Source organism: Euprymna scolopes, chromosome 21 (genome assembly GCF_053919585.1).
Source record: "Euprymna scolopes isolate OS-2025 chromosome 21, ASM5391958v1, whole genome shotgun sequence".
In the NCBI taxonomy this organism is placed as follows: domain Eukaryota; kingdom Metazoa; phylum Mollusca; class Cephalopoda; order Sepiida; family Sepiolidae; genus Euprymna; species Euprymna scolopes.
The window spans coordinates 27,121,897-27,148,005 of NC_136502.1; the positions used below are offsets into that span (position 1 = coordinate 27,121,897).

Below are 26,109 nucleotides of genomic sequence, written 5' to 3' on the forward strand. Positions count from 1 at the left end.
AATTTCTGTGCAAGACATAAAACGGTCCTTTAATGACATATGCTGCATTATTCAATCTTCTCGTGCCGAAGATTTGCGGGGTCTGCCGGTTTTAAAAGCACTAACTATTTTGCCAGTATCATTGTAGGATTTAACGACCCTGCCTACAACACCCTTGGAACGTTTCACTTTCTCTGAAATCTCTCTAATGGTGTGCTTTTCCTTGTGTAGCTTCACAATAGCTTGTCTCACAGAGTAATCGGGTCCTGGATATGACCTTAAACTATATCCGATGATGAGGCCCCAGCTTGCGGGCTTTGTGGAGTGTGGAGCCACCCTTTAATTGCCATTGCTCCCAGGTCCACTCTGACCTGGAGTGGTAGTACCTGTTAGGGTCCCAACAATGAGTTAAATAGAAAATTACTTTAAAAAAATGTATTCCATTAAAAAATTTTTCTTCAAAATCACTGGATTCAGCATTAACTAACCTGAAAAAGGTTGATATGCTGTAAAACAAAACCAACCAACCAACCACACAGAGCAGTCAAGTTTTTGGCGTTTCACCATAGTGCTGGCTGATGCAACGTTTACAAATGACTAAGACTTATTCTTTAGAGGAAATCAAAAAATTTTAATATAGTATACTGTTTCCATTGTTTTTCTCAATTTTGTCCCTTACTTTTGGATGTTCCTATTTTGAAAATAAATAGATAATTGTTATAATTCTTTTTCTATCCTTTGCAAATGATTAAAATTTTAGTATGTTATTATGGGTAATAAAGACTACCAGTTGCCAAAATTTCAGCATTTCACAGTTGTTATTTCTAACAAATATTAGGTTTAAAAATTTTGTCCCTTAGTTTTGGACGCTACTGTATAATTGAAAATATTTGAATTCTGATTCTAAATTCAAATCAATAGAACATAATAATTTTCTCATCTTATTTTATCTTCCAAGTCAATGTTTTTTGTTTGTTATAGAAATCGACATGATAACAGAACATATAAATAAGTTCAAATAAGTGTAAAAGTTTTCACAAACTCTAAAAATATTACAGATTCTCTTTGATGATGATCTTGGGTGCAATTATCAATTAGGTCCATAAAATAAGTAAAAAATATCAGAATATAAAAAAACAAAATTCACTTTTCTTATTTATATGCATACAGTTGATATATAAAGTTTATATATTTGCTTAGAATGATGTAATTTCTAGAGGAAAGAGTAATGAAAAAATTATATCATACTAATATTCTACAAGAAAAAAAAACTTTTCCAAAAGTAAACTTGAGTAAGAAGAAATACATTCTGAAATATTTTTTTTTTTTTTCAGATGATAATCTTTAGTGATAGAAAAATGTTGATAAGTACTCTAGTGGTCTTATCTGTTCTGCACTTTTGCATCAGTGTCGACTTGACTTACACAGTGGAGGAAGGAAAGAGTCCAGGTACATACATTGGAGACATTGCTACAGATTCTAAAGTAATGGAAGATATATCATACGAAGACAAGAAACAAATCACATTCAGTCAATTAAAAAGTAAGACTGGAAGTTCCCAATATTTCCGAGTATCCAAGAAAACAGGCAAACTTTATGCAACAATCACATTGGATGCAGAAGCAATGTGTAAACGTAATGAACAATGCTTTCAACTCATTGATGTAGCTGTTCGTAAAGGAACCTCTTCAATAAGGATTTTAGAAATCAAAATTATCATAAAAGATATTAATGATCACAAACCCGAATTTCCAAAGAAACAAATCAATATTGAATTTGATGAAAATTTTATAGTAGGAACAAAAGCAATAATACCGAATGCTAATGATAAAGACATGGGATTTAAAAATTCAAAGATTAGTTATGAGTTGAAAAAGATGAAAAATGAGCCATTTTCTTTATATACAGTTTCAAATGTTGAAGGAATTACACAGGTTGGAATAAAATTAGAAAAAATATTGGACAGAGAAACAAAAGATTCTTATGTTGTACAAGTTGTGGCTAAAGATGCTGGAACTCCTCCTCAACAAAGCATATTAAATGTTCACATCTCAGTCAATGATGTTAATGATAATTTTCCTGTATTTTCTGAGAAAATGTACAACATTTCAATAAAGAATGAAGAAAGTAAAGTCACACCAATTGCTATTTTATCAGCAACTGATTTGGATTCAGGAAAAAATGGAAGAGTTTCATATCATTTGAGTCATCAAACATCAGAAAAGGCAAAAAATTTCTTTGAATTAATAGAAACAACAGGACAGATCTTTTTGAAGAAAAAATTCAACTCAGATGAAGAAATAATACATAAAGTATATGTAAAAGCTGAGGATGGAGGAATTCCACCACTCAGTTCTTTGGCAATTGTTTATATAAATGTGATAAGTCAAGTTAACAATGTTCCAATTATTGATGTCAATTTTGTGAGTGAATCGGATGACAACAAAGTTCAAATTTCTGAAGAGAACAAAGCTGGCAGTTTCATTGCTTATGTGAAAGTAATAGACAATGATGAAGGACAAAATGGAGATGTTAGTTGTCATCTTCATCATGATAAATTTCAGCTTCAGAATTTAGGTACAAAGAAATATGAAGTGACACTGAAAAATCCTCTTGACAGAGAGAAAGAAGAGCACCATGATGTTGTGATCAGTTGTCAAGATAAAGGCTCTCCTCCTCTTCATAGTAACAGCAAATTCTCCATTCAAGTGATGGACATCAATGATGTAAGGCCACAATTTACAAAAGACACATTTAAATTCTTCATTGATGAGAATCAAAACTCGAGAATTACTCTTGGCTACATCAATGCCACTGATCCAGACTTGGGAGATGGAGGAAAACTCACATATTCTCTCATCACCAATAACAATAAACACTTTTTACCTTTCAAAATAACCACAAATGGATTACTATCAGCAATTATGTCTCTTGATCATGAGTTTCAACATACTTATCACTTCAAGGTGTTTGTGAAAGACAATGGAACACCATCTCTCAATAACACAGTCAATGTGATTGTTGAGGTCACTGATAAAAATGATAATGCTCCATATTTTACATTTCCCAGTGTTAAACCTTACAATCTACATGTCACATATTACCCTGATGCCAGAAACAAGAACATCACACAGATAAAGGCAGCCGACAGTGATAGTCAAGAGAATGCATTTCTAAAATATCAAATAATCAGAGGCAATGACAAACAGATGTTCACCATCAACCAGTACACTGGTTTCTTAGCTTTCAATAGACAACTCAGCCAACAAAATGCTGGCTCCTATCAGCTTGACATTCTTGTCAAGGATAGTGGTAGGCCAGTTCTATCAGCAACAACTACTCTCTTTTTAACACTCACTATCAGCAACAACACATCAGAAATGTTAAATGTTGTTCAGCTTCACACTGAAGAGAAAGTGCATCTTAATCTCGTCATTATTATTACAGTCATAGCAGTCACAATAGCTGTCTTCATTACAGCTTCATTATCAATCTGCATCATTCGATGTAATGGTCAATCAAATGTGGCCTATGCCCAAGCACTTGATCCTTCCAATAGATATGTTGGTGAACAGAGACAACTCATTGCTCCTTCTTACCCAGAAAACACTTGGCCTCATCCTTCTCAACCTTTGCAAATAAATCAAGCACCACATACAAACACGCCCTTGGCAACATCAAGAAGACAACTAACTTCTGCACATGCACTTCCACAGAAATCACAACTGTCCAATGACATTCCCTCACAAGTAAGTAATCTTAATAACTTTTTATTTTAATGTTTATTAAAAACATATCATCTGCTAAATATATAAACCCTTTACTAAGACACTAAAAACAAATTGATATGCTCTTTTTTGTATTATTGTATGCTTTCTGTGGATCAAGATTGTATACATGGTTTTTAACTTTTTTCTGTACATCTTTAATATGGTTATGTTTGCAGTCACTTTAGCAGAAAATTACTGACATATCACTACTCTTTTTATGATTGATAATTATATTTTCAAACCGTGCTGAATGTGATAAATCTACTTAGTACAAGAAAAGTTTTAATCTCTAAAAATGTATACAATAAAAATAATCAATTTTATAGCAATTCTTAAATCTATTTTTTGTTGTTGTTTTGAACAGACGTATACACAAAATGTCTCAATTCCACCAGATTATTTCACCTGGAGATCTGCTGTACCTTCCCAATCAGAAGCCGACCTGAGCTGGAAGGAAGAGAATGCTCAAAATGACCAACAAAAAGAAGGTAATTTAACAAGGATAAAGTCAATTTAAGGAAAAACTATGAATTATAAAAGAGGCACTTATTTATCTTGAAAATAAATCGTATATATTTTTTTTCACTTTTCCTTCTATTTTGAGTAACTTTCTAGTTTTATTTCTTTTTTCATTGCCATTAATAATTTCTGTAATATTAAAGTGAACAAAAATATTAACTAGAGGGACTCGTTCCCCGGTGTTGCCCGAGGTAATATAAATGTTTACTGAAAATTCTAGAGTTAAAAGTGAATATCTCATTGGAATTTAAATCATTTTAATGTTTTAAAAATTATTTTCTAGGATTTTTTCCTGTTGCAATTTAACAGATTAATGAGATTGTTTTGCGTTAAAACATAATGATACTGAATTTGTTTGCATTTTTATATACAAATTCATGATATACATAGGAAATAACTTTAACATATATGTTAAAATTTTGAAGGATTGTAATATTTTATTCTGATTGTATAAAATGAAACATGGGTGTTATTAGGTTAAAAAATATTTATATATATTATTTCAATTGGAATCTATTAGTGAGATGAGTTATATTATTAATTTATTTATTGCTGACTATTATCGTGATCTTTCTTTCTAAGAAAGATGAGGATATTAGTCTGCAATAAATAAATTAAAAAATATTTAGTCTTGTAATATTTTTAATTATTAGCAGGTTATTTTAGGCTTCTTCGTTTGTACAAAAGTTATGATAATTTTATGGGGCGCTTATGTTTATTTTCATAGATCTATAGATAAGATAAGCCTATAAGCAAAATTTAAATTGCAGAAAAATTAGACTACGAATGAAAAATAACGAGTTTTTTTAAATCTGTTCATAAAATTTAACGTTATTGATTTTAGCAAGAGAATGTTTTTTTAAACTTGTTTATCACTACAATGAATTATTTAAATTTTTATTTCTTTTTTCACTGTCACATAATAAATTTTTCATATTACAACCTGAAGAAAAACAGGCTCATGATATTTGTAATACAATAACATTGTTTGACCATTCAACACTTTCTTGCTATAAAAAATCAAATTTCAAAATTAAAACTAATGTGAAATTTTACTAAATCTGTCTATAAAATTAATTTATAAGATGAACATATTTTATTTTTCTGATTTGTCTTTCGGGAAATTATCAATTCAAACAAGGGATGTTAACAAAAATGATATTTGCTTTTATCCACAATCCAAGAATCTTATAGAAATGAATAATGAATAAATTTCAAACACAAAACCTTTGCCTATAGTACAATAAAAAATTAATCATCAAAAATATATAATCATTACTAAGAATATACACTGATTTAATATATACAATATACACACATGACTGATCTTATTTTATTATTTTTTGTCAGTGCATATCTATATATGTAATGACAAACAAAATAAAATAAAATTATAAGATTTAAATAAAAAAATAAGTAATATACACTTACACAAAATTACTGATTCTAAAAGCGTTATAATTTATCTAAAATACATATTTGAAATACATTTCTTTCTTAGAAATTTTATAACAACAATTATTGATCTTATTTATAACATGAGAATATTTTATTTTTCAGATTTGTCTTCCAGGAAATCATCAGTTCAATCAGGACATGTAAACAAAAATGATATTTCTGTTCCTTATCCACAATCAAGGAATCTTATAGAAATGAACAGTGAACAGACTTCAAATACAAGACCTTTGCCTCCAGTACCACAAAAGAACTAATAAATATGATAAAAACAAATTTACTTTCATAACAAATAATACACACATGCATTTAATACATTACATTTACCTCTCATAGATATTCCATTCCCAGCATAAAATTGTACTGAAATATTAACACAAAATCTCTTAATGTTGATGATTAGAAAATGTTACAATAACAAATAAAATCAGATTCATTTTTAGTAAAGTTATGTCCTAAGAATATCTTTAAACTAACAGTCATCAGAAGAGCATGATTAGAATTTATGTTCAATTAAATATTACAATAAAGTTATACAATTGACTAAATATTAACACAAAAAGTCTTGATATTGATAATTAGAAAACGTTACAATAGATCATAAAATAAAATCAATTTTTAGTGAATTTATCTCAAAAAATATATTTCCAATAAGATTCATCAAAAGATTACCATTGGAATTTATGTACAATTGATTAAATACTTAGTGTGTGCAAATGTTTAAAAAGTAAACAGATTCTTTCTATCAACCAAATAAAAGTTGTAGACAGGAAATGTACATCACTTCTGAAACATTTAAATGGAAATTTAATAAAGTATAATACAATATTTTAAAACAGTCATTTGGATTATTTGGAGTCTATATTGTAAGATTTAAAAGGTTTGGGCCAATTTAACTCCTAACCTTCTTCAGACGTGTCCTGGCAAACTATATAAATCTGAAATTTAAAATTGAACCTTTAATCTATGGAGGTAGGCTGTTTTTGTTCCATTATCTATGGATGGGTAGAAGTGTTTATTTAAGTTATTCTTAGTAATTACGACCTTGAGTAAGGATTAAACCTCCAACCTCCAGAAGACAGTAATTTAAAACTGATTTGTAAACAACGTTTTTATTTTCATGGATAATTTTAATATAACTTATAGGAACTATAAACTTTTTCTTGTGTAGTATTACTACTTGTGTAGTATTACTACTTATTTATGTGTAGTATTACTACTTATTTTTATGAATTACTATTTTGCTTTTACAGTTACTCATATTGCAATTTTCTAATCTATTATTTCTTATTATTGCCAGAGGTTACATTGGCAGATATGTAGTAAATATAAGAACCAAGATAATAATAGTACTTATAATAATCCAAATAATCAATTCATATCTCAATCCTTCTGAAACATAAAACAGTTAGATTTGTATTGTTTTGCACAAAAAACTATTATCAAGCAAATGCAAAATAATTGAATAAACAATAAACTTTCCAATGTACTTTGTGAATAAAATGATGTTATATGCAATACTAGGATAATTATTTAACGAGAAGAATCTATTTTTTTATTTTGAAAATTAATGATACACTTTTGAAATTTTAACAAACGAGACATATTTTTCCCATATCAATAAAGGAAGACGGCACCATATTCCACAATCAAAACAATTAGGTAAAATCCAATACTTATATTTCGTAAATACAGAAATATATTAAAAAACATTCTTTGAAATTCAATCCATGAAAATTATGTAAATTTAGTAATCAATAATTTTAAACAACATAAGAAAATCATTCAATTAATAACACTCAAAATATTTGGTTTCAATCATCACAAACATATAATTATTTTAGTATTTTAATTCAAGTATATCAATAATATTTTTAGATTACATGAGTAAATGTACAAATTTAGATATTCAATAAAATCAAAACGGATAATGCAGCATTAATATTCATTTTTTTAGTATAAAAAGGAAACAATCTAGAAAGACAAAGATAGAGAGAAGAGTGTAGACCATAATGGACGAATAATATGTTCACAAAAATATTGCATTCTGGGAACAAAGGCACAAAGTATTAAAATTAAAATAGTAATGAAACGAAGTAACTTTTATATTATTATTTGTTATTTGATAAATCAAAAGTAAATTTTAAAACAATTGTACAGATTAATTAAAAATAAATTTCAATTGAAACATGAAGCATGAATGTGAATATTGGGTGGGGTAGTGCCATTGTGTACATTCTATTTAACAACTTCATCCCCTTCCTCTGGTGAATGCAGCCATTACACACACATAATACATTTTAGGACTACTACTACCTTGTGATCCTCAAAGACATAAATTCACTTCTAAGTTTTATCTCACTTATTGGACGTTATTTTATATGAATTACCCATGGATAATAAGTTTTAAAATAAATATATTGAAAATTCCAACAAAGGTAAGAAAAACATTTTTCTACTTTCTTTTTTTTAGGCAAAAGAGACAATCATCTTGTAAAAATTTCCTTAAAATCTGACACATTTATCATTTCTTACAAACATGATGGATTTTTAAAAAATCACATATGAAAAATAAGTTTGTGAAAAATATATATTTCAAGCATAAAAATCCTACTAAAATGTAATTGGTTTAATTCAAATATATTTCAAATAAATTAAACTTAACAAAATGTTAAACAAATTTGATAAGATCGTCCATCTTTCTTTCGATAAACGCCATTACAAAACCTATATCCACCATTTTATTTTATATAATGTCAGTCTTTGCTATAAAAATAAATATCTATTTGATCTCGTTGGTATATAAATATTTATAAAATAAATTAATTCTAAAAATTACTTATACAGGTAAGTAAATATTTTAGAATAATAAGAAATATTCTAATAATCAAAAGCTCCACAATTTTTTTTCTTAGCATAGCTTAAGACCATAATAAAAATTTCAAAACAATTCTATTGAATAAAATTACAATTTTAGTTGGACTCATTTAAAAGACACATTTTGTTTGCAGAATTTTTAGTCTGTGCAAAAGAAATGAAAATATTTAAATAGACAATCAGATTATTACATAGATTTACACAAAAAAAAAACCCTATTTTCCTGTAAATATTTTAATCTATTATCCAAATTCTAATATAATTTTCAACAATTTTATTAACATTTTAATAAGAAAATAGATCTTCGGGCTGTGATTGACATTATGGACATTAAAGAAGACTATGGAATTAGCATTGTCAAGTTCAAATCACATTGCATACTCTTAGGAAAGGTATGAAACCACAATTGTCTCTGATTCTAAGTAAATAAGAAACTCGTGTTCAATTAATCATATACACAAGATATTTATGATAGGTTATGTGTTTTCAGTATTAAAATAAATATAACAAAGTTTAGTTTTTGTAAAATAGAAAAAAATGAAATAGTTTCTTTTATGTATTGATTTAAACTAAAAAAAAAAGAATATTTTAAATATCTGTATTTGATATATTATATTTTATGCCTTTTGATATTTACAAAGCTTCCAATAAAGATAAGATCTAACAAACGATTATTATTATTAAGGTGTCCAGTGCGTTTCCATTGTCAATACCATTTGCAAATATTATTTTACTCCTTAACATCTTTTCCGATTCATACGTACCAGAAGAGAGAAGACAAATAAATATCAAGAAAAATATCAATTCATATTTGGCTCATACTTGTTTTTATCATCTAAACAAGACAAGATTTAATTGTTTCTCCATTAAAGTAGAAATCAACAATCATCAATCATTTATTTTGTTTTCATACACTTTTCATCATAGAAGTATATTTTTGATTACTTTCAGGGATTTTATGTTCTTCCTCTTTTGTATGTTTTAAAGAGTCACACGATACCAAAGTATTATGAACCATTCTTGGGATGGGTAACTTTGCTATTGATAATGGATGTTAATACTCTGTATATATATATATATATATATATATATATATATGCGTGGACGAATCAAAATTACCCAATGCAGTTCATATTAACTCAATTTCTATATAAAATAAATATAAACGACTAGCAAATGTAAGGGAGGTAACTCTAATCAAACTTTATGATAATACAAATTTCAGCAAATGTTGAAGAAAAGAAAATTCATTCATAAGTGATGAAATTATATTTTTAATATTTTCTTACTTATGAGTTCTGACACAAGTCTTTATCAGTGATCGCTCACTATTAACGACAAAGTGACATGTTTTCTAGACTTTCACTACTCTCTGCTTTTACAGATACTCATTGAAAATCACTCCAGATTCTTGCAACAGCTGTTTACCATTGACTTCTTGCTGATAATGACCTTTGTTTTTGTTTTTTCTTGAATTTAACTACAATTAAAGCCTCTTCAGGATTCCAATACTTACCATGCACTTCCAGTGAAGATCCAAATGGTGTAGTTTTCTTCCTCGGTTTTTCTGTCCTCATTGACTCTTAATGACTGTTTTGTGTGGTACTAACCAAAGCCGGTTCCATTTTGTTTTTTTTATTGTGGATCAGATTATGAAATATATATATATATATATATATATATATATATATATATATATATATATATATAAAACTCAAATGACCTTGTAACGAGTGATGTAACCCACTTTCCGGTTTATGACATCTGGTTACACATGTGAGCATAAACATTAACTCATAACAACGTAAACAAATAAACACAAATAGCTTCTTTTGCAGATTTTGACCTGCGCATTGAAATATTAACGTTATTATTTCAAAATTATTATTTAACATGAGAAGAGTGGGGGTGTTTTGCAACTATTCTTTATTACAACTATACTGTCGCTATTTTCTTACAACTAAACAACTTTTACCCGTTGACAAACATAAGAACAATTGTAGTAAAGCCAAGACTACTACTACTACTTTCTATCCGTCCCTTTTCCTTCCTTCCTTCTTTTTTTATTTTTTGTTTACATTTCTAGATACAAAATAGTTGTGCAAGAACGGTGAATTTGTTGACACATTTACTAATCTGTTTCAATATTAGTTTTATTTTATTTTATTTATTTAGGTTTTATTTTTTCCCTTCAGGTTTTATTAATTATTTTTTTTTAGATTTTAAGTTTCTATAACTTGGTTGAAGGATTCCAATATGAGTTTTTCATTCTTATATTTCTCATCGGTAGGTTCATGTGCATTTTTGCTGCTAAATGACTTTCGGCAGCGTTCGATTTGTAGGAAAATCATGTTTAATTTTCGATTTTTGAGCGATTATTCAGAAAAATAGGTAATTTTACATGAATAGGGAGGATTTTTTTTTTTTCATGTTTGAGTGATCCATCCATGATTTTTCATTTTAATATACTTTCATAGAAATGTTCCTGTTATGTCAAAATAAAACTATTTTCTTTACATCACAAGTGTCACGCCCATACATGAATTCCATATATAATAGAACATACTGCCCCAATGGGTCACGGGTAGTCTAGTCTATATATATATATATATCTGGCATTTTCAGTTCCTTTAGCTTAGTATCATGTTCTTTCAATAGAGTTTCTAGTTGTGTTTATGCAATGTTATTCTTCGTCATCTTAGCAGTTGTTGGGTGGTATTATGGTATTTTTTTACAACCTGCCAAAGCGTAGTATAAACACTCCAACTACCCCATATTAGGAACGGCTTTCGGAATAAACACCCCCACCCCCACCTCGAAAACCATCTTTACAAGGGGAGGTTGTGGTGTTTATAATACGCTGTGGCACATTGTAAAAATTTACCGGTGTTAGTTATGCAGATTGGTCTCTGCACTGAAGGATTTTTATTGATATTTTAATTTTTTGCTGAGTGTTATGTTTTGCATGACGTTAATCCTATCTTTGATTCCAATTTCTTGTCTTTTTTCTATGTTTTTTTTTTAACTATTCCTTGTACTTTCACAATTACTGTACATTTGTCATGTTCCATATTTATTAAAGCTCTCTGACAAATTCCAACTATTTGATGCTCTTTCTTTCCTCCTTTACCTTCATTTTATGATCTGCTGAGACAGTCAAATTTACTATTTGACTATTTTTTTTCCTTCTTGTTAACTATTATCACATTTGATCTTTTGGCTTGTATGAGTTAGTCCATTTGTATTTCTATGTCCCAGCAGATTCTGCATCTTTCATTTTCGAATACTGTCCACAGTTTGTGTCTGCATTATTTTCTGCCTATTCAAAATTCAGTTATTTTTACAGTTCTAAGTTCATTATCTTTCCAAACCAGTCATACTTGTATTTCATAGTGATTTCGAATTAGTTTGCTACATTCACTTATGATGTGGTTTACCATTTTATTTCTTTGTCTACAACAGTAGTATATATTTACTGTTTTCCTGTGCCTTGCCTTGTCTATATTGGTTTTCTGTTGTTTGTTTTTTTTTATAACAGTAGTGATTTTTTTTTTTATAACAGTAGTAATTTTGTTTCTCTCTTCAAGTGTCCTTTCCATAACTATATCAATGTATCTTTATCTATTATTACTTTCATCAGTCTTATAAATCGCCCATGTAGATACTGCTTGTTCAGTTTTGCTTTTCTCTTATTTTTCTTTTCCATTTTGACGCTCTTCATATTGTTCATTTTAGGTGTACTTTTTGGCAGTGGTATTTTGTGTTTTATAATGTTTTCATCTTTTTATCGCATCATGTATGCAACTGTCTCTGCTTTCCTTTTACATAATGTCAGTTAGTTAAGTTCCCATCTATTATAGCTAGTTTTCTTTTTTGACAAAAATCAAATCCAACGATTGAAACGTATGTCCAAATTCTAGAATGATGTTGATTTTAAATAAATTTATTGCATTTTACGCAATAATTTTATCACATTTGCCAATTGTTGGTTGCTGTGATTTCATTGTCTAAGTGTGTTGGCACCTTCCGACAGTTTACATAACCTGCTGGAATATGTGAACAGAATATTGTAGTCTGCATATGTAGCAATGAATTAAGTGAAGAAAAAGTTATACATTTAAAAGGAATATCATTTTCAAAAATAAATATTTGTTGGATAAAAATGCTTAACGCTTCTACATTATTGGGACGAGATTTCGGAAATCGTAATATTGAATTTCACATGAAAACAATGGTATCTACATATTCCTCATATTTTTAAGATGATTATATCCAAAAATTACGAAAATCGATAAGGTAATTTGAAGAACATGATCGTATATGCTTATGTAAAGACACAAGATAGTCACAAGGAAGGCAATTCAACAGTTGCAAAAAAATTTGTATATATGTTATTTTCAGGTTATTTAACTTTTAGGCCAACAGTTAATTTTATATCAAACAATTATGAAAAACTCTTTAAAAAATTTTTATTATTCAGAAACACAGTCTATATGTTATGTTTTACTTATTTGTTTTGCATTAGTCACATTAAAAATTTAGAGTTACTTTCCTTGTTTATGGTTTTGGTTCGCTTCATTTTATAAAAACAAGATGATCGCAATTTTTCACCTGCTAACAGAGGATTAAAGTTGTTTCTTTTAATTATTCAGTAATATTCAGGTAATTTCGATCGCATAATTTGGAAGCTACCATTGTAACTTATTAGAATTGACAAAAAAATCAGTTAAAACCATTGTTTTGTATCTGAAAACTCCATTTATCGACTACAAAATCTCGTCCTAATTATGTAGAATAACCAAATGGTTTCTATTGTCATTATCAAACAAACTTACTAATGTATTCACAGATAGGAGGAAGTTCATGAAGTTAGCATTTTGACTATATTTTAATATATAATTGAAAATATTTGAATTGATTCCAAATTCAAATCAATAGAACATAATAATTTTCTCATTTTATTTTATCTTATGAGTCAATGTTTTTTGTTTGTTATAGAAATCAACATGTTAAGAGAACATTTAAATAAGTTCAAATAAGTGTTAAAATTTCCTGTATTTCCTTTTTTTTTTTTTTTTTTTTTTTTACAGATCATCAGCTTTAGTGAAAGGAAAATGTTGATGAAGACTTTAGTGATCTTGTCAGTTCTGCACTTTTGCATCAGATTCTTTTCGATTCCATCTTGGGTGCAATTATCAATTAGATCCATAAAATAAGTAAAAAATATCAGAATGTAAAAAAACAATATTCACTTTTCTTCTTATTTAAAAAAAATTTTTTTATTACATTTTCAACTCAAACAAACAAGGCACATTGCCATTTTGGTGGGGGCTACTATCAGGGACATAAGCTACTGGGGTACTATGTACTATGTAGGGAGTTAGGCAGTAAGATGTCGGTTCACGTTACACTTGAACTTCTGCATGTCAGTACAGTTGGGGAAGCAGTTTTGTCCCCATTCCACTACAGATTGGAGGTCATCCTCTAGTGTTTCTGCCTTTCCTTAGATATGTGTTCATTTTTTCCTGTCATGCCTGTTATTTATATGCATACAATTGATATATAAAGTTTATATATTTGCTCAGAATGATGTAATTTTTAGAGGAAAAAGTAATGAAAAGAGTATATATAATCCTAATATTCTACAAGAAAAAAAAAACAAAATTTTCCAAAAGCAAACTTGAGTGAGAAGAAATTATATTCTGGAATATTTTCTTTTCTTTTTTTTTTTTTTTTTTACAGATCATAATCTTTAGTGAAAACAAAATGTTGATAAGTACTCTGGTAGTCTTATCTGTTCTGCACTTTTGCATCAGTGTCGACTTGACTTACACAGTGGAGGAAGGAAAGAGTCCAGGTACATACATTGGAGACATTGCCACAGACTCAAAAGTAATGGAAGATCTAGCATATGAAGACAAGAAACAAATCACATTCAGCCAGTTAAAAAGTAAGACTGAAAGTTCCCAATATTTCCGAGTGTCCAAAAAAACAGGTAAACTCTATGCAACAATCACATTGGATGCAGAAGCAATGTGTAAACGTAATGAACAATGTTTTCAACTCATTGATGTGGCGGTTCGTAAAGGAACTTCCTCAATGAAAATTTTAGAAATTAAAGTCATCATAAAAGATATCAATGATCACAAACCAGAATTTGCAGAAAAACAAATAAACATTGAATTTGACGAAGATGTCATAGTAGGGACCAAAATAATAATACCAAATGCAAATGACAAAGACATTGGATCTCTAAATTCAAAGATAAGTTATCAGCTTCAAAAGATGAAAAATGAACCATTTTCCTTATATACTGTTTCAAATGTTGAAGGAATTTCACAGGTTGGAATAAAATTAGAAAAAATATTAGACAGAGAAAATAAAGATTCTTATGTTGTACAAGTTGTGGCTAAAGATGCTGGAACTCCCACTAAACAAAGCATATTGAATGTTCACATTTCAGTCAATGATGTTAATGATAACTTTCCTGTATTTTCTGAGAAAATGTACAACATTTCAATAAAGAATGAAGAAAGTAAAGTCACACCAATTGCTATTTTATCAGCAACTGATTTGGATGCAGGAAAAAATGGAAGAGTTTCATATCATTGGAGTCATCAAACATCAGAAAAAGCGAAAAATTTCTTTGAATTAATAGAAACAACAGGACAGATCTTTTTGAAGCAAAAATTCAACTCAGATGAAGAAATAATACATAAATTATACATAAAAGCTGAGGATGGGGGAATTCCACCACTCAGTTCTTTGGCAATTGTTTATATAAATGTTATAAGTCAAGTAAACAATGCTCCAACTATTGATGTGAATTTTGTGAGTGAATCAGATGACAACAAAGTTCAAATTTCTGAAGAGAACAAAGCTGGCAGCTTCATTGCTTATGTGAAAGTAATAGACAATGATGAAGGACAAAATGGAGATGTCAGTTGTCATCTTCATCATGATAAATTTCAGCTTCAGAATTTAGGTACAAAGAAATATGAAGTGACACTGAAAAATCCTCTTGACAGAGAGAAAGAAGAGCACCATGATGTTGTGATCAGTTGTCAAGATAAAGGCTCTCCTCCTCTTCATAGTAACAGCAAATTCTCCATTCAAGTGATGGACATCAATGATGTAAGGCCACAATTTACAAAAGACACATTTAAATTCTTCATTGATGAGAATCAAAACTCAAGAATTACTCTTGGCTACATCAATGCCACTGATCCAGACGTGGGAGATGGAGGAATACTCACATATTCTCTCATCACCAATAACAACAAACAATTCCTACCTTTCAAAATAACCACAAATGGATTACTATCAGCAATTATGTCTCTTGATCATGAGTTTCAACATACTTATCACTTCAAGGTGTTTGTGAAAGACAATGGAACACCATCTCTCAATAACACAGTCAATGTGATTGTTGAGGTCACTGATAAAAATGATAATGCTCCATATTTTACATTTCCCAGTGTTAAACCTTACAATCTACATGTCACATATTACCCTGATGCCAGAAACAAGAACATCACACAGATAAAGGCAGCCGACAGTGATAGTCAAGAGAATGCATTTCTAAAATATCAAATAATCAGAGGCAATGACAAACAGATGTTCACCATCAACCAGTACACTGGTTTCTTAGCTTTCAATAGACAACTCAGCCAACAAAATGCTGGCTCCTATCAGCTTGACATTCTTGTCAAGGATAGTGGTAGGCCAGTTCTATCAGCAACAACTACTCTCTTTTTAACACTCACTATCAGCAACAACACATCAGAAATGTTAAATGTTGTTCAGCTTCACACTGAAGAGAAGGTGCATCTTAATCTCGTCATTATTATTACAGTCATAGCAGTCACAATAGCTGTCTTCATTACAGCTTCATTATCAATCTGCATCATTCGATGTAATGGTCAGTCAAATGTGGCCTATGCCCAAGCACTTGATCCTTCCAATAGATATGTTGGTGAACAGAGACAACTCATTGCTCCTTCTTACCCAGGAAACACTTGGCCTCATCCTGCTCAGCCATTACCAATAAATCAAGCATCATCTACAAATACACCAATATCAACATCAAGAAAACAACATACTTCAACACATGTATCACTACAGAAATCACAACCACCAAGTGATATCTCATCACAAGTAAGTAATTTTAAGATTTTTTATTTTGAATGTTTATTAAAATTGTTTCATCTCATAAATATCTAAAACCTTTTACTAAGAGGATAAAACAAATTATACTCTGATATGTACAGGGTGGAATTATAAAATTGTTGCTCTAAAAACGACAAAAATCAACACTACAGCTTTATTTTAAATCTTTTATTGGAAAAATCAATTCAGGTAACTTGATTATGTAGTAGAGTTGACATCTTTTCAATGTAGCTGCCATCAGTCTCAATCACTACCTCGATACAAGCCAGAACTGGGAGCATGCTGTTTTCACAAGTGCCGTGGGAGCATGGGGAATACTCAGTGGATGGCAGTGATCACTCTGGCTTTGAGAACATCACAAAAATGACCTCCCACAGCATCAATGTATAACCAAACAAAGTAGTCTAGTGGGTTCAGGCTGGGGGAGGAGGAGGGCCAGTGAGAGATGGTTATAAAGTTATAGCACTTCTGAAGCCAAGTCTGGTTCTCTTTTGACTTGTATACCAGCACTGAGTCCTACTGACACACCCAGAGTCTGCCAGCAGCCACCTGATTGCACAAGGGGATCACTGCACTCAAGTACAGATACACTTTGGTGTTGACTTTCAAGCTGACTTCAAAGATGTGAGGTTGCATGATGTGGCTCTCACTTGAAACCACACCAAAGACTATAACTGTGGCCAGAAATTTTGTTTTTATCACCCTGGGCATGTTCCTGTAATTTGTGGCACTCCAGCACTTATTCTGGCTGTTGTGCACTTGGTCGTGTAAGAAGTTCTTTTCGTCTGAAAAGAACCAGAACATGTTTAACTTCTTGATATTCTTCAGTTTGTTGAGCAACCTGACAGACTTCATCAGACTGAGGTTCTTCTCAGTCAAGATCTGACTTGTCTGGCGCTTGTAGAATCTACACTTTAAATCCTCCTTCACATATACATTCGCAGTTGTGTGTGAAACACTTAAATCACTGGCAATCTGCCAAATAGGCCACTGGGGAGTTTCATCAATGATTGCCTGAACCTTTTAGATGAACTCCTTGGTCCAGGTCTTCCTGGTGGTGTCCTTGGCTTTGGGCTTTTGCTCCACCACCTCCAAAGGGTCGTCCAATGCATTAAGCTGTGCACTCAAACATTGAACAGTCCAGATTTGCATTTTGAGGGTGTTGGCAATGTTCCTGTTATCATGACTTGGATAGGCAGATAGCATGAGTTGTACAACGGTGCATCTCCGATCTAGCTTGCTGAACATTGTGTCACTTTCAGATATGATAGAAGGCTCCTATCACTCTTGAAATTTGTACACAACTGGCCAACTAGTAGATGGTCTGCAATAACAAAAAAAAATTTCCTCAAATGGAAAAGGAATCATATTGTCTTTTCTAGAACGAAAATTTAATCATTCCACCCTGTATATATAAAACAAATTGATATACTCTTATATATATTTTTGCCAGATATGTTTTCTGTGAATGATGATTGTATACACGTTTTTATAACTTTTTCTTTACTTTTTTAATACAATTATTTCATTCATTACTTTAGCAAGAATTTACAAGCATAGTATATACTATTTTGCAATTGATAATCATAGTTGCCTTCAAAATGTGCAAAAATCTATAAATGTTTTAGTACAAAGAAAAATTTTATTATCTAAAAAACAAAAATAACCAATTCTATAGCAAATATTGAATCCATTTTTAGATAAAATCATAAATCATATAGGATTATGAGATCATTTAGGTTGGTATTTACTATGCTCCTTGTATTAAAGCAATTTCCAATTTGTGTGTTTTTCTAAATTTTTAATGAAAAATTGTAACTTACATTATGCAAAATAGGATGCAATTTATAATTTTAAACTAGGTTTGAATAATATAAGAAAAATTCAATATAATTATTTTAATACTAATTTAATTTGTATATAGGTACAACTGTGTTTTATATAATCTAATCTGTGTTTTATATAATATAATGAGTAATCACTATCGCTTTCATTCTGGGAATCTTCAACAGATATCAATCATACCAGTTATCATAGGTGCCACATGGCTTATAAAGAAGAACCTGAAGTCCTACCCAACTAATATTCCTAGTGAACCAAGTGCAAAAGAGATCCAGACAATTGCACTTAAGAGAACAATGAGGATACTAAAAAGAGCTCTCGGTTGGTTTCAATAGAAAGCAGGCCAATATTGGCAGCTGGTTTGGCTGCCCCATACCCAGCGTAACAATCTTCAAAGGAAGAAAATTAAAAAAAAAAAAAAAAAGATTTTACATGTTGATTACTTTGTTGATGCATTTATTATTCTTGTTTTTTTTTTTTCTTGTCTGAGCAGATGTATGCACAAAATGTATCAATCCCACCAGATTATTTCACCTGGAGATCTGCTGTCCCTTCCCAATCAGAAGCAGACCTGAGCTGGAGGGAAGAAAATGCACTAAATGACCAACAAAGAGCAGGTAAATTAACAAGGATGGCTTGCTTTTATGAAACTTTTCATTTCTTTTTTTATTGACTCTTCGTTATTTCTATCATATTAAAAGTGAACAGAAATATTTATAACAAATAAAACAATTTTATGATATATCTAATATACTAACATTACATTGCTTGAATGCTAGTAACAAATAAAACAATTTTACAATATATATAACTAACATTCTGTTGCTTAATCATTTACAACCTTATGTTTATATTTATATATTTATAGATAAAGTGAAGATTGTAGGCAAAGTTAAAACGAGAAATAAAAACAAATTTGATTAAATCAATTCATAACATCTATTGATGAAATTATTTTATTTTTCAGACTTGTCTTCCAGGAAATCATCAATTCAATCAGGACATGTAAACAAAAGTGATATTTCTGCTCCTTATCCACAATCAAGGAATCTTATAGAAATGAACAATGAACAGACTTCAAACACAAGACCTTTGCCTCCAGTACCACATAAAAACTAATGATCATGACAAAAACAAATTTACTTTCATAGCAAACAATACATACATACATTTAATACATTACATTTACCTCTCATAGATATTTCATTCCCAGCATAAAATTGTACTGAAATATTAACACAAAATCTCTTAATGTTGATGATTAGAAAATGTTACAATAACAAATAAAATCAGATTCATTTTTAGTAAAGTTATATCCTAATAATATCTTTAAACTAACAGTCATCAGAAGAGCATGATTAGAATTTATGTTCAATTAAATATTACAATAAAGTTATACAATTGACTAAATATTAACTCAAAAAGTCTTGATATTGATAATTAGAAAACGTTACCATAGGTCATAAAATCAAATTATTTTTTAGTGAATTCATTTAAAAAAATATATTTCCAATAAGATTCATCAAAAGATTACCATTGGAATTTATGTACAATTGATTAAATACTTAGTGTATGTAAATGTTTAAAGAGTAAACAGCTTCTGTCAATCAAATAAAGGTCGTTGACAGGAAATGTACATCACTTCTGAAACGTTTAAATGGAAATTTAATAAAGTATAATACAATATTCTAAAACAGTCATTTGGATTATTTGGAGTCTATATTGTAAGATTTAAAAGGTTTGGGCCAATTTAAGTCCTAACCTTCTTGAGAAGACTGTATGAAATTTAATACTGAGCCCTTTGTTTAATCCATGGGGGTAGAGTGTTTTCGTTCCATTAGCCATGGATGAGTAGTAGTGTTTATTTAAGTTATTCTAAGTTATTATTGCCTTGAATAAGGATTGAAATTCCAACCTCCAGAAGACAGTAATGTAGAACTGATTTGTAAACAATGTTTTTATCAGCATGGACAATTTTAATATGAATTATAGGAACTTTAAACTTCATCTTGTGTAGATATGTATTATTACTACTTGTTTTTATGAATTACTATTTTGCTTTTGCTATTACTCATATTGCAATTTTCTTACTGGTATTTTAATCTACTATTAGGTTGGTGCAAAAATAATGTCTTATATATATAGTTGAATGTTAGAAAACGACATTATTTTTTGCACCAGCCTAATATTTATAATTATTGGCCAGAATTTACATCGGCAGATATATTGCAAATATAAGAATTAAAATAATAATAGTAGTAAGAATAATACAAATGATCCAAATTATCAATTCATATCTCAAAAATTCTTAAATATAAAACAGTTACATTTGTATTGTTTTGCACAAGCAAATGCAAAATAATTGAATAAACAATAAACTTTGTAAATAGAAAGATTTTATATGCAATACTAAGATTATAATTGAAAGAGAAGAATCTATTGTTTTTAAATTAATCATACATTTTTGAAATTTAAAAGAAAATTTTCCCCATATCTCTAGATGACAAATCTTATAAAATTAAAGCAGAAACATAGGTTTAAGACAGAATCATTCTACAGTAGACATTATGTATAAATAAGTTCAGATTAAAACAAAGCCATAATACACAACAAATATCATCATCATATTCTACAATCAAAACAATTAAGTAAAATCCAATATTTATACTTTGTAAATACGTGAATATATTAAAAAAACACTATTTGCAATTCACTTTATAAAAATTATGTAGACTTAGTAATCTTAAATTTTGAACATCAACATAAGAAAATCATTCAATTAGTAACGCTGAAAATATTTGGTTTAAATCATCACACACATAATTATTTTAGTATTCTAATTCAAGTATATCAATAATATTTTTAGATTATATGAGTAAATGTACAAATTTAGATATTCAATAAAATCAAAACGGATAATGCAGCATTAATATTCATTTTATTTTAGTATGAAAAGGAAACAATCTAGAAAGACAAAGATAGAGAGAAGAGTGTAGATCATAATGGACGAATAATATGTTCACAAAAATATTGCATTCTGGGAACAAAAGCACAAAGTATTAAAATTAAAATAGTAATGAAACGAAGTATATTTTATATTATCATTTGTTATTTGATAAATCAAAAATAAATTTTAACACATTTGTACAGATTAATTAAGAAAAAATAACGTTCAATTCTAATATGAAGTAGGAATGTGAATATTGGGTGGGGTAGTGCCATTGTGTACATTCTATTTAACAACTTCAACACCCCCTTTCCTCTAGTGAATGTAACCATTACACACACATCATACTTCTTAGGACTACTACTACTTTGTGATCCTGAGGATTCACTTTTAAGTTCTATCTCACTTATTGGATATTAAATTAAGTGAATTACCACTAGACAATAGGTTTTAAAAATATATATATATTGAAAATTCCAACAAAGGTAAGAACAACATATTTTTTACATTCTTTTTTTTCTTAGGCAAAAGAGAAAATCATCTAAGAATTTCCTAAAAATCTGACACATTTATTCTTTCTCGCAATTATGATGGATTTTTAAAAAATCACGTATGAAAAATAAGTTGGTGAAAAATATATATTTCAAGCATAAAAATCCTGCTAAAATGTAATTGGTTTAATTCAAATATGTTTTAAAGAACTTAATAAAATGTTAAACAAATTTGATAAAATCGTCCATCTTTCTTTTGATAAACGCCATTACAAAACCTATATCCACCATTTTATTTTATTTTATGTCAGTCTTTGCTATAAAAATAAATATCTATTTGATTTCGTGGGTATTTTAAAAAATACTTATATATGTAAGAATAGAATAATAAGAAGAAATATTCTAATAATCAAAAGCTTCACAGTTTTGTTTTTTCGTTTTAATCTTTTTTCTTTCTTTTTTTTTTGTTCTTAGCATGATCATAAGTAAAATTTCGAAGCAATTACATTGAATAAAATTTCAATTTTAGTTGGACTCATTTAAAACACAATTTATTTTGCAGAATTTTTAGTCTGTGCAAAAGAAATGAAAATATTCAAATAGATAATCAGATTATCACATAGATTTACAAAAAAAAAAAGAGAAAAAAAGAAACTATTTTCCTGTAAGTGTTTTAATCTATTATCCAAATCCTAATATAATCTTCAACAATTTTATCAACATTTTAATCAGAAAATAGATCTTGGGGCTGAGTGACTGACATTATGGATAATGTAGCAGACTATGGAATTAGCAATGTCAAGTTCAAATAACATTGCGCTAGTTGTGATCATTTATGTGTTTTTACTGTTAGAAAAGGCATAAAACCACAATTGCACCTGACTCTAAGTAAAATAGCAACTTGTGTTCAATTAATCATTTACACTAGATATTTATGATAGGTTTTGTTTTCAGTATTAAAATAAATATAACAACTTTATGATTTTCTGTGAAATAGAAAAAAGAACATAGTTTCTTTTATGTATTGATTTAAACTAAAAAAGAATATTTGAAATAACTATATTTAGGATATTGTATTTTATGCCTTTTGATATTTACAAAGTTTCCAATAAAGGTAAAATCTGACAAACGGTTATTATTATTATTAAGGTGTCTAGTGCGTTTTCATTGTCAATGCCATTTGCAAATATCCCTTTACTCTTTAAAATCTTTTCAGATTGATACATACCAGAAGAGAGGAGACAAATAAATATCAAGAAAAATATCAATTCATATTTGGCTCATACTTGTTTTTATCATCTAAACGAGACAAAATTCAATTGTTTCTCCATTAAAGTAGAAATCTAAAATCAGTCATTTATTTTGTTTTCATACACTTGTCATCATAGAAGTATGTTTTTGATTACTTTCAGGTATTTTATGTTCTTCCTCTTATGTTTTAAAGAGTCATAGGATACCTAAGTATTATGAACCTTTCTTGTGATAGGTAATCTTGCTATTGATAATGAATGTTAATACTCTGTATATATGTGGACGGATCCAAATTACCCAACATAGTTCATATTAACTGATTTTCTATGTGAAATAAAAATGAAAGACCAACAAATGTAAGGGAGGTAACTCTAATCAAACTTTATGAATAATAAAAATTGCAGCAAATGTTGATGTTTTAGAAGAAAAGAAAATTTATTCAGAAGTGATAACATTAAATTGTGAATTTTTTTTTTTACTCAGGAATTCTGCGGTGTAACTTAGTTATGCAGGCTTGTTTCTGCATTCAAGTACTTTTATTGATATTTTAGCTTTTTCCTCAGTGATGTCTTTTGCATGATGTTATTTGTGTCTAAATCTAATCGCAGATTTCATGACCAAAGCTAATTTCCTAGAACTGCTCGTCTCTGAAACACTGTTCCACTGGCCTGCTTCCCAGCCGACTTCTTTATTTTGTGATCAGCTGAAACAGTCAAATTTACTATTTGGCTGTTAATTTTTTTTCTTCTGATTTACTATTATCACATCTGATCTTTTGGCTTCTTTAAGTTAGTCCATTTGTATTTCTATGTCTCAGAGGATTCTGCATCTTTCCTTTTCGAATACTGTCCACAGTTAGTGTGTGCATTATTTTCTGCCTAATCAAAATGCAGTTGTTTTTACAGTTCCAAGTGCATTATCTTTCCAAACCAGTCATACCTGTATTTTTCTAGTCATTTTAAATTAGTTTGCTAAATTCACTTATGATGTGGTTTACCATTTTATTTCTTTGTCTACGCAGTAATCCATGTTAATCGTTTTTCTGGGTTTGGCCTTGTCTAGGCTTTTCTGTTGTTTGTTTTGATTACATTGTTTTGTATAATTATCACTAGTCATTCTGTTTCTCTCTTCAAGTATCCTTTCCACAACTATGTCCAAGTATTTTTATGTACTATTTCCTTCATCAGTCTTATAAATCGCTGTCCTGCTCATCTTATTTTTTCTTTTCTTTTTGTTTTCTATTTTGCAGCTCTTCATATTGTTCATTTTAGTGGCACTTTTTGTCAGTAGTAATGAAATTCTGTGTTTTGAATTATATAATTTTCTAATATTTTTATTGCATCATCCATACAATTTTCCCTTCTTTCCTTTTACATAGTGTCAGTCAGTTAAGTTTCCATCAATGATAGGTAATACTTTATAAGTATAATATAAAAATAATATCGATTTATGTTTACTAAATAATAACTTTCTGTTATTAATAGTTGAATTACCCATTCCAGTAGTGTTTCATAATAGTGAGACCTTTTAATATTCTTTTTAAGAAAATGTCAATTTTATATAATTAATGCTCCCATTAGTAAATCTACAATTTATTGAAACTTATACTACTTAACACAATAGTGCATATTCTAAAATCTTTCAATATATAAATAATTCATGTAGATTTCCTGATCCTGGATGTAATAGTGTAAAACCAGTCAAACAGACATATATTTCTTATATAGTATAAATTATTATTGTTGTGAATGTAAATTCAATGCTAATCATTTAACTTTGAATAAACTTTATCAGATGATTTTCCTCAAGATAAAAAGCTATTATAATTAGAAGTTTGATCTCAGATACATTCTATACAATCTTAAAATAATTTGGTATTTATACAAAATATGTTATAGGTTATGTAAAATGCTGGTAGGTGGCAATCAAAAATGCAAGTCAATATTTAAAACGCTATAAAATATATAATTATAGAAGAAAATAGTCATCATATGTTAATTTCAACAATGAAAATATTTTTTTTTTGTTATGAATAAAATATAATGAAAAATTAATGAAAAATTCTAAGAAACTTTAAGAAAATTATGAATAAATATTTGTTTTTCTGACAAAGAAAATATAGTGCAACAATCGATAGCAAAAAAATGTTTTTTTTTTATGATTTAATTTAAAGATTTTATTTATTTATCTTTTGCCAATTTCCTTTCAACCATACCAAATATTGGCTTAGGTTAGGTTGTCTTTCTGTTGGGGTTATTATTTATAATTTAAGTCATTTTTTTTCTCTCTAAATTTGCACATATGGGCACATGTTCGACATTTCACGTATAAGTTTCCTTTTTACGACAAAAATCAATTTTTGCTTTCAGAAACTGAAGCTTCTGTCTCAACTCTAGTAAAGTAATGCTGACTTTAACTAATTTTGAAATTTATTGAATTTTATGTAATATTTTTATTGCCTTTGCCAATTGTCTGCTGCTGGGATTTCATTGGCTAAATCCAGATTTTGCATAAGTACCAATACATTAATCAAAAGAAAAGTTATACATACATTTAAAAGAAATATAATGTTTAAAAATAAATATTTGTTCGATAAAATGTTATCTATGATCATTACCCTACAGATATAAACATATGATTAAGTTCATAAAGTAAGTATTTTGATTTTTTTTATTTAAAAATATTTTAATTGTAGCTATATACAGGAAAGCAATGTTCATGTGATGAAGAAACCGGTATGTAAACAGAACATTTACATAAGTTTAATTAAGTGTTAATTTTTTTTTACAGAATCTAAAAACATTGAAAT

General features: G+C 28.9%; 2 protein-coding genes across 2 annotated transcripts in view; both read left to right on the forward strand.

Annotated features, from left to right (window-relative positions):
- Positions 1-26,109, forward strand: part of LOC145242750 (protocadherin Fat 4-like) — a 140,014-nt gene that overhangs the window by 25,941 nt on the left and 87,964 nt on the right. The window contains exons 5-7 of the mRNA XM_080105892.1: positions 1,320-3,728; positions 4,114-4,237; positions 5,829-5,977. Coding sequence (XP_079962018.1) covers positions 1,320-3,728; positions 4,114-4,237; positions 5,829-5,977 — 2,682 coding nt within the window. The remainder of the gene's footprint in view (positions 1-1,319; positions 3,729-4,113; positions 4,238-5,828; positions 5,978-26,109) is intronic.
- LOC145242932 (protocadherin beta-2-like) lies at positions 7,970-20,305 on the forward strand. The gene is made up of 4 exons (XM_080106041.1): positions 7,970-8,161; positions 14,343-16,757; positions 19,105-19,228; positions 19,579-20,305. The coding sequence occupies exons 1-4, from the start codon at positions 8,105-8,107 to the stop codon at positions 19,728-19,730; spliced, it is 2,748 nt and encodes a 915-aa protein (XP_079962167.1). The 5' UTR covers positions 7,970-8,104; the 3' UTR covers positions 19,731-20,305.

Excerpts from the sequence above, each read along its gene's own strand:
- LOC145242932 (XM_080106041.1), top strand. The coding sequence starts at position 8,105 with ATGAATTACCCATGGATAATAAGTTTTAAAATAAATATATTGAAAATT. Across the intron at positions 8,162-14,342 it reads TATTGAAAATTCCAACAAAG|ATCATAATCTTTAGTGAAAA; the intron begins GTAAGAAAAACA and ends TTTTTTTTACAG. Across the intron at positions 19,229-19,578 it reads AAATGACCAACAAAGAGCAG|ACTTGTCTTCCAGGAAATCA; the intron begins GTAAATTAACAA and ends TTTATTTTTCAG.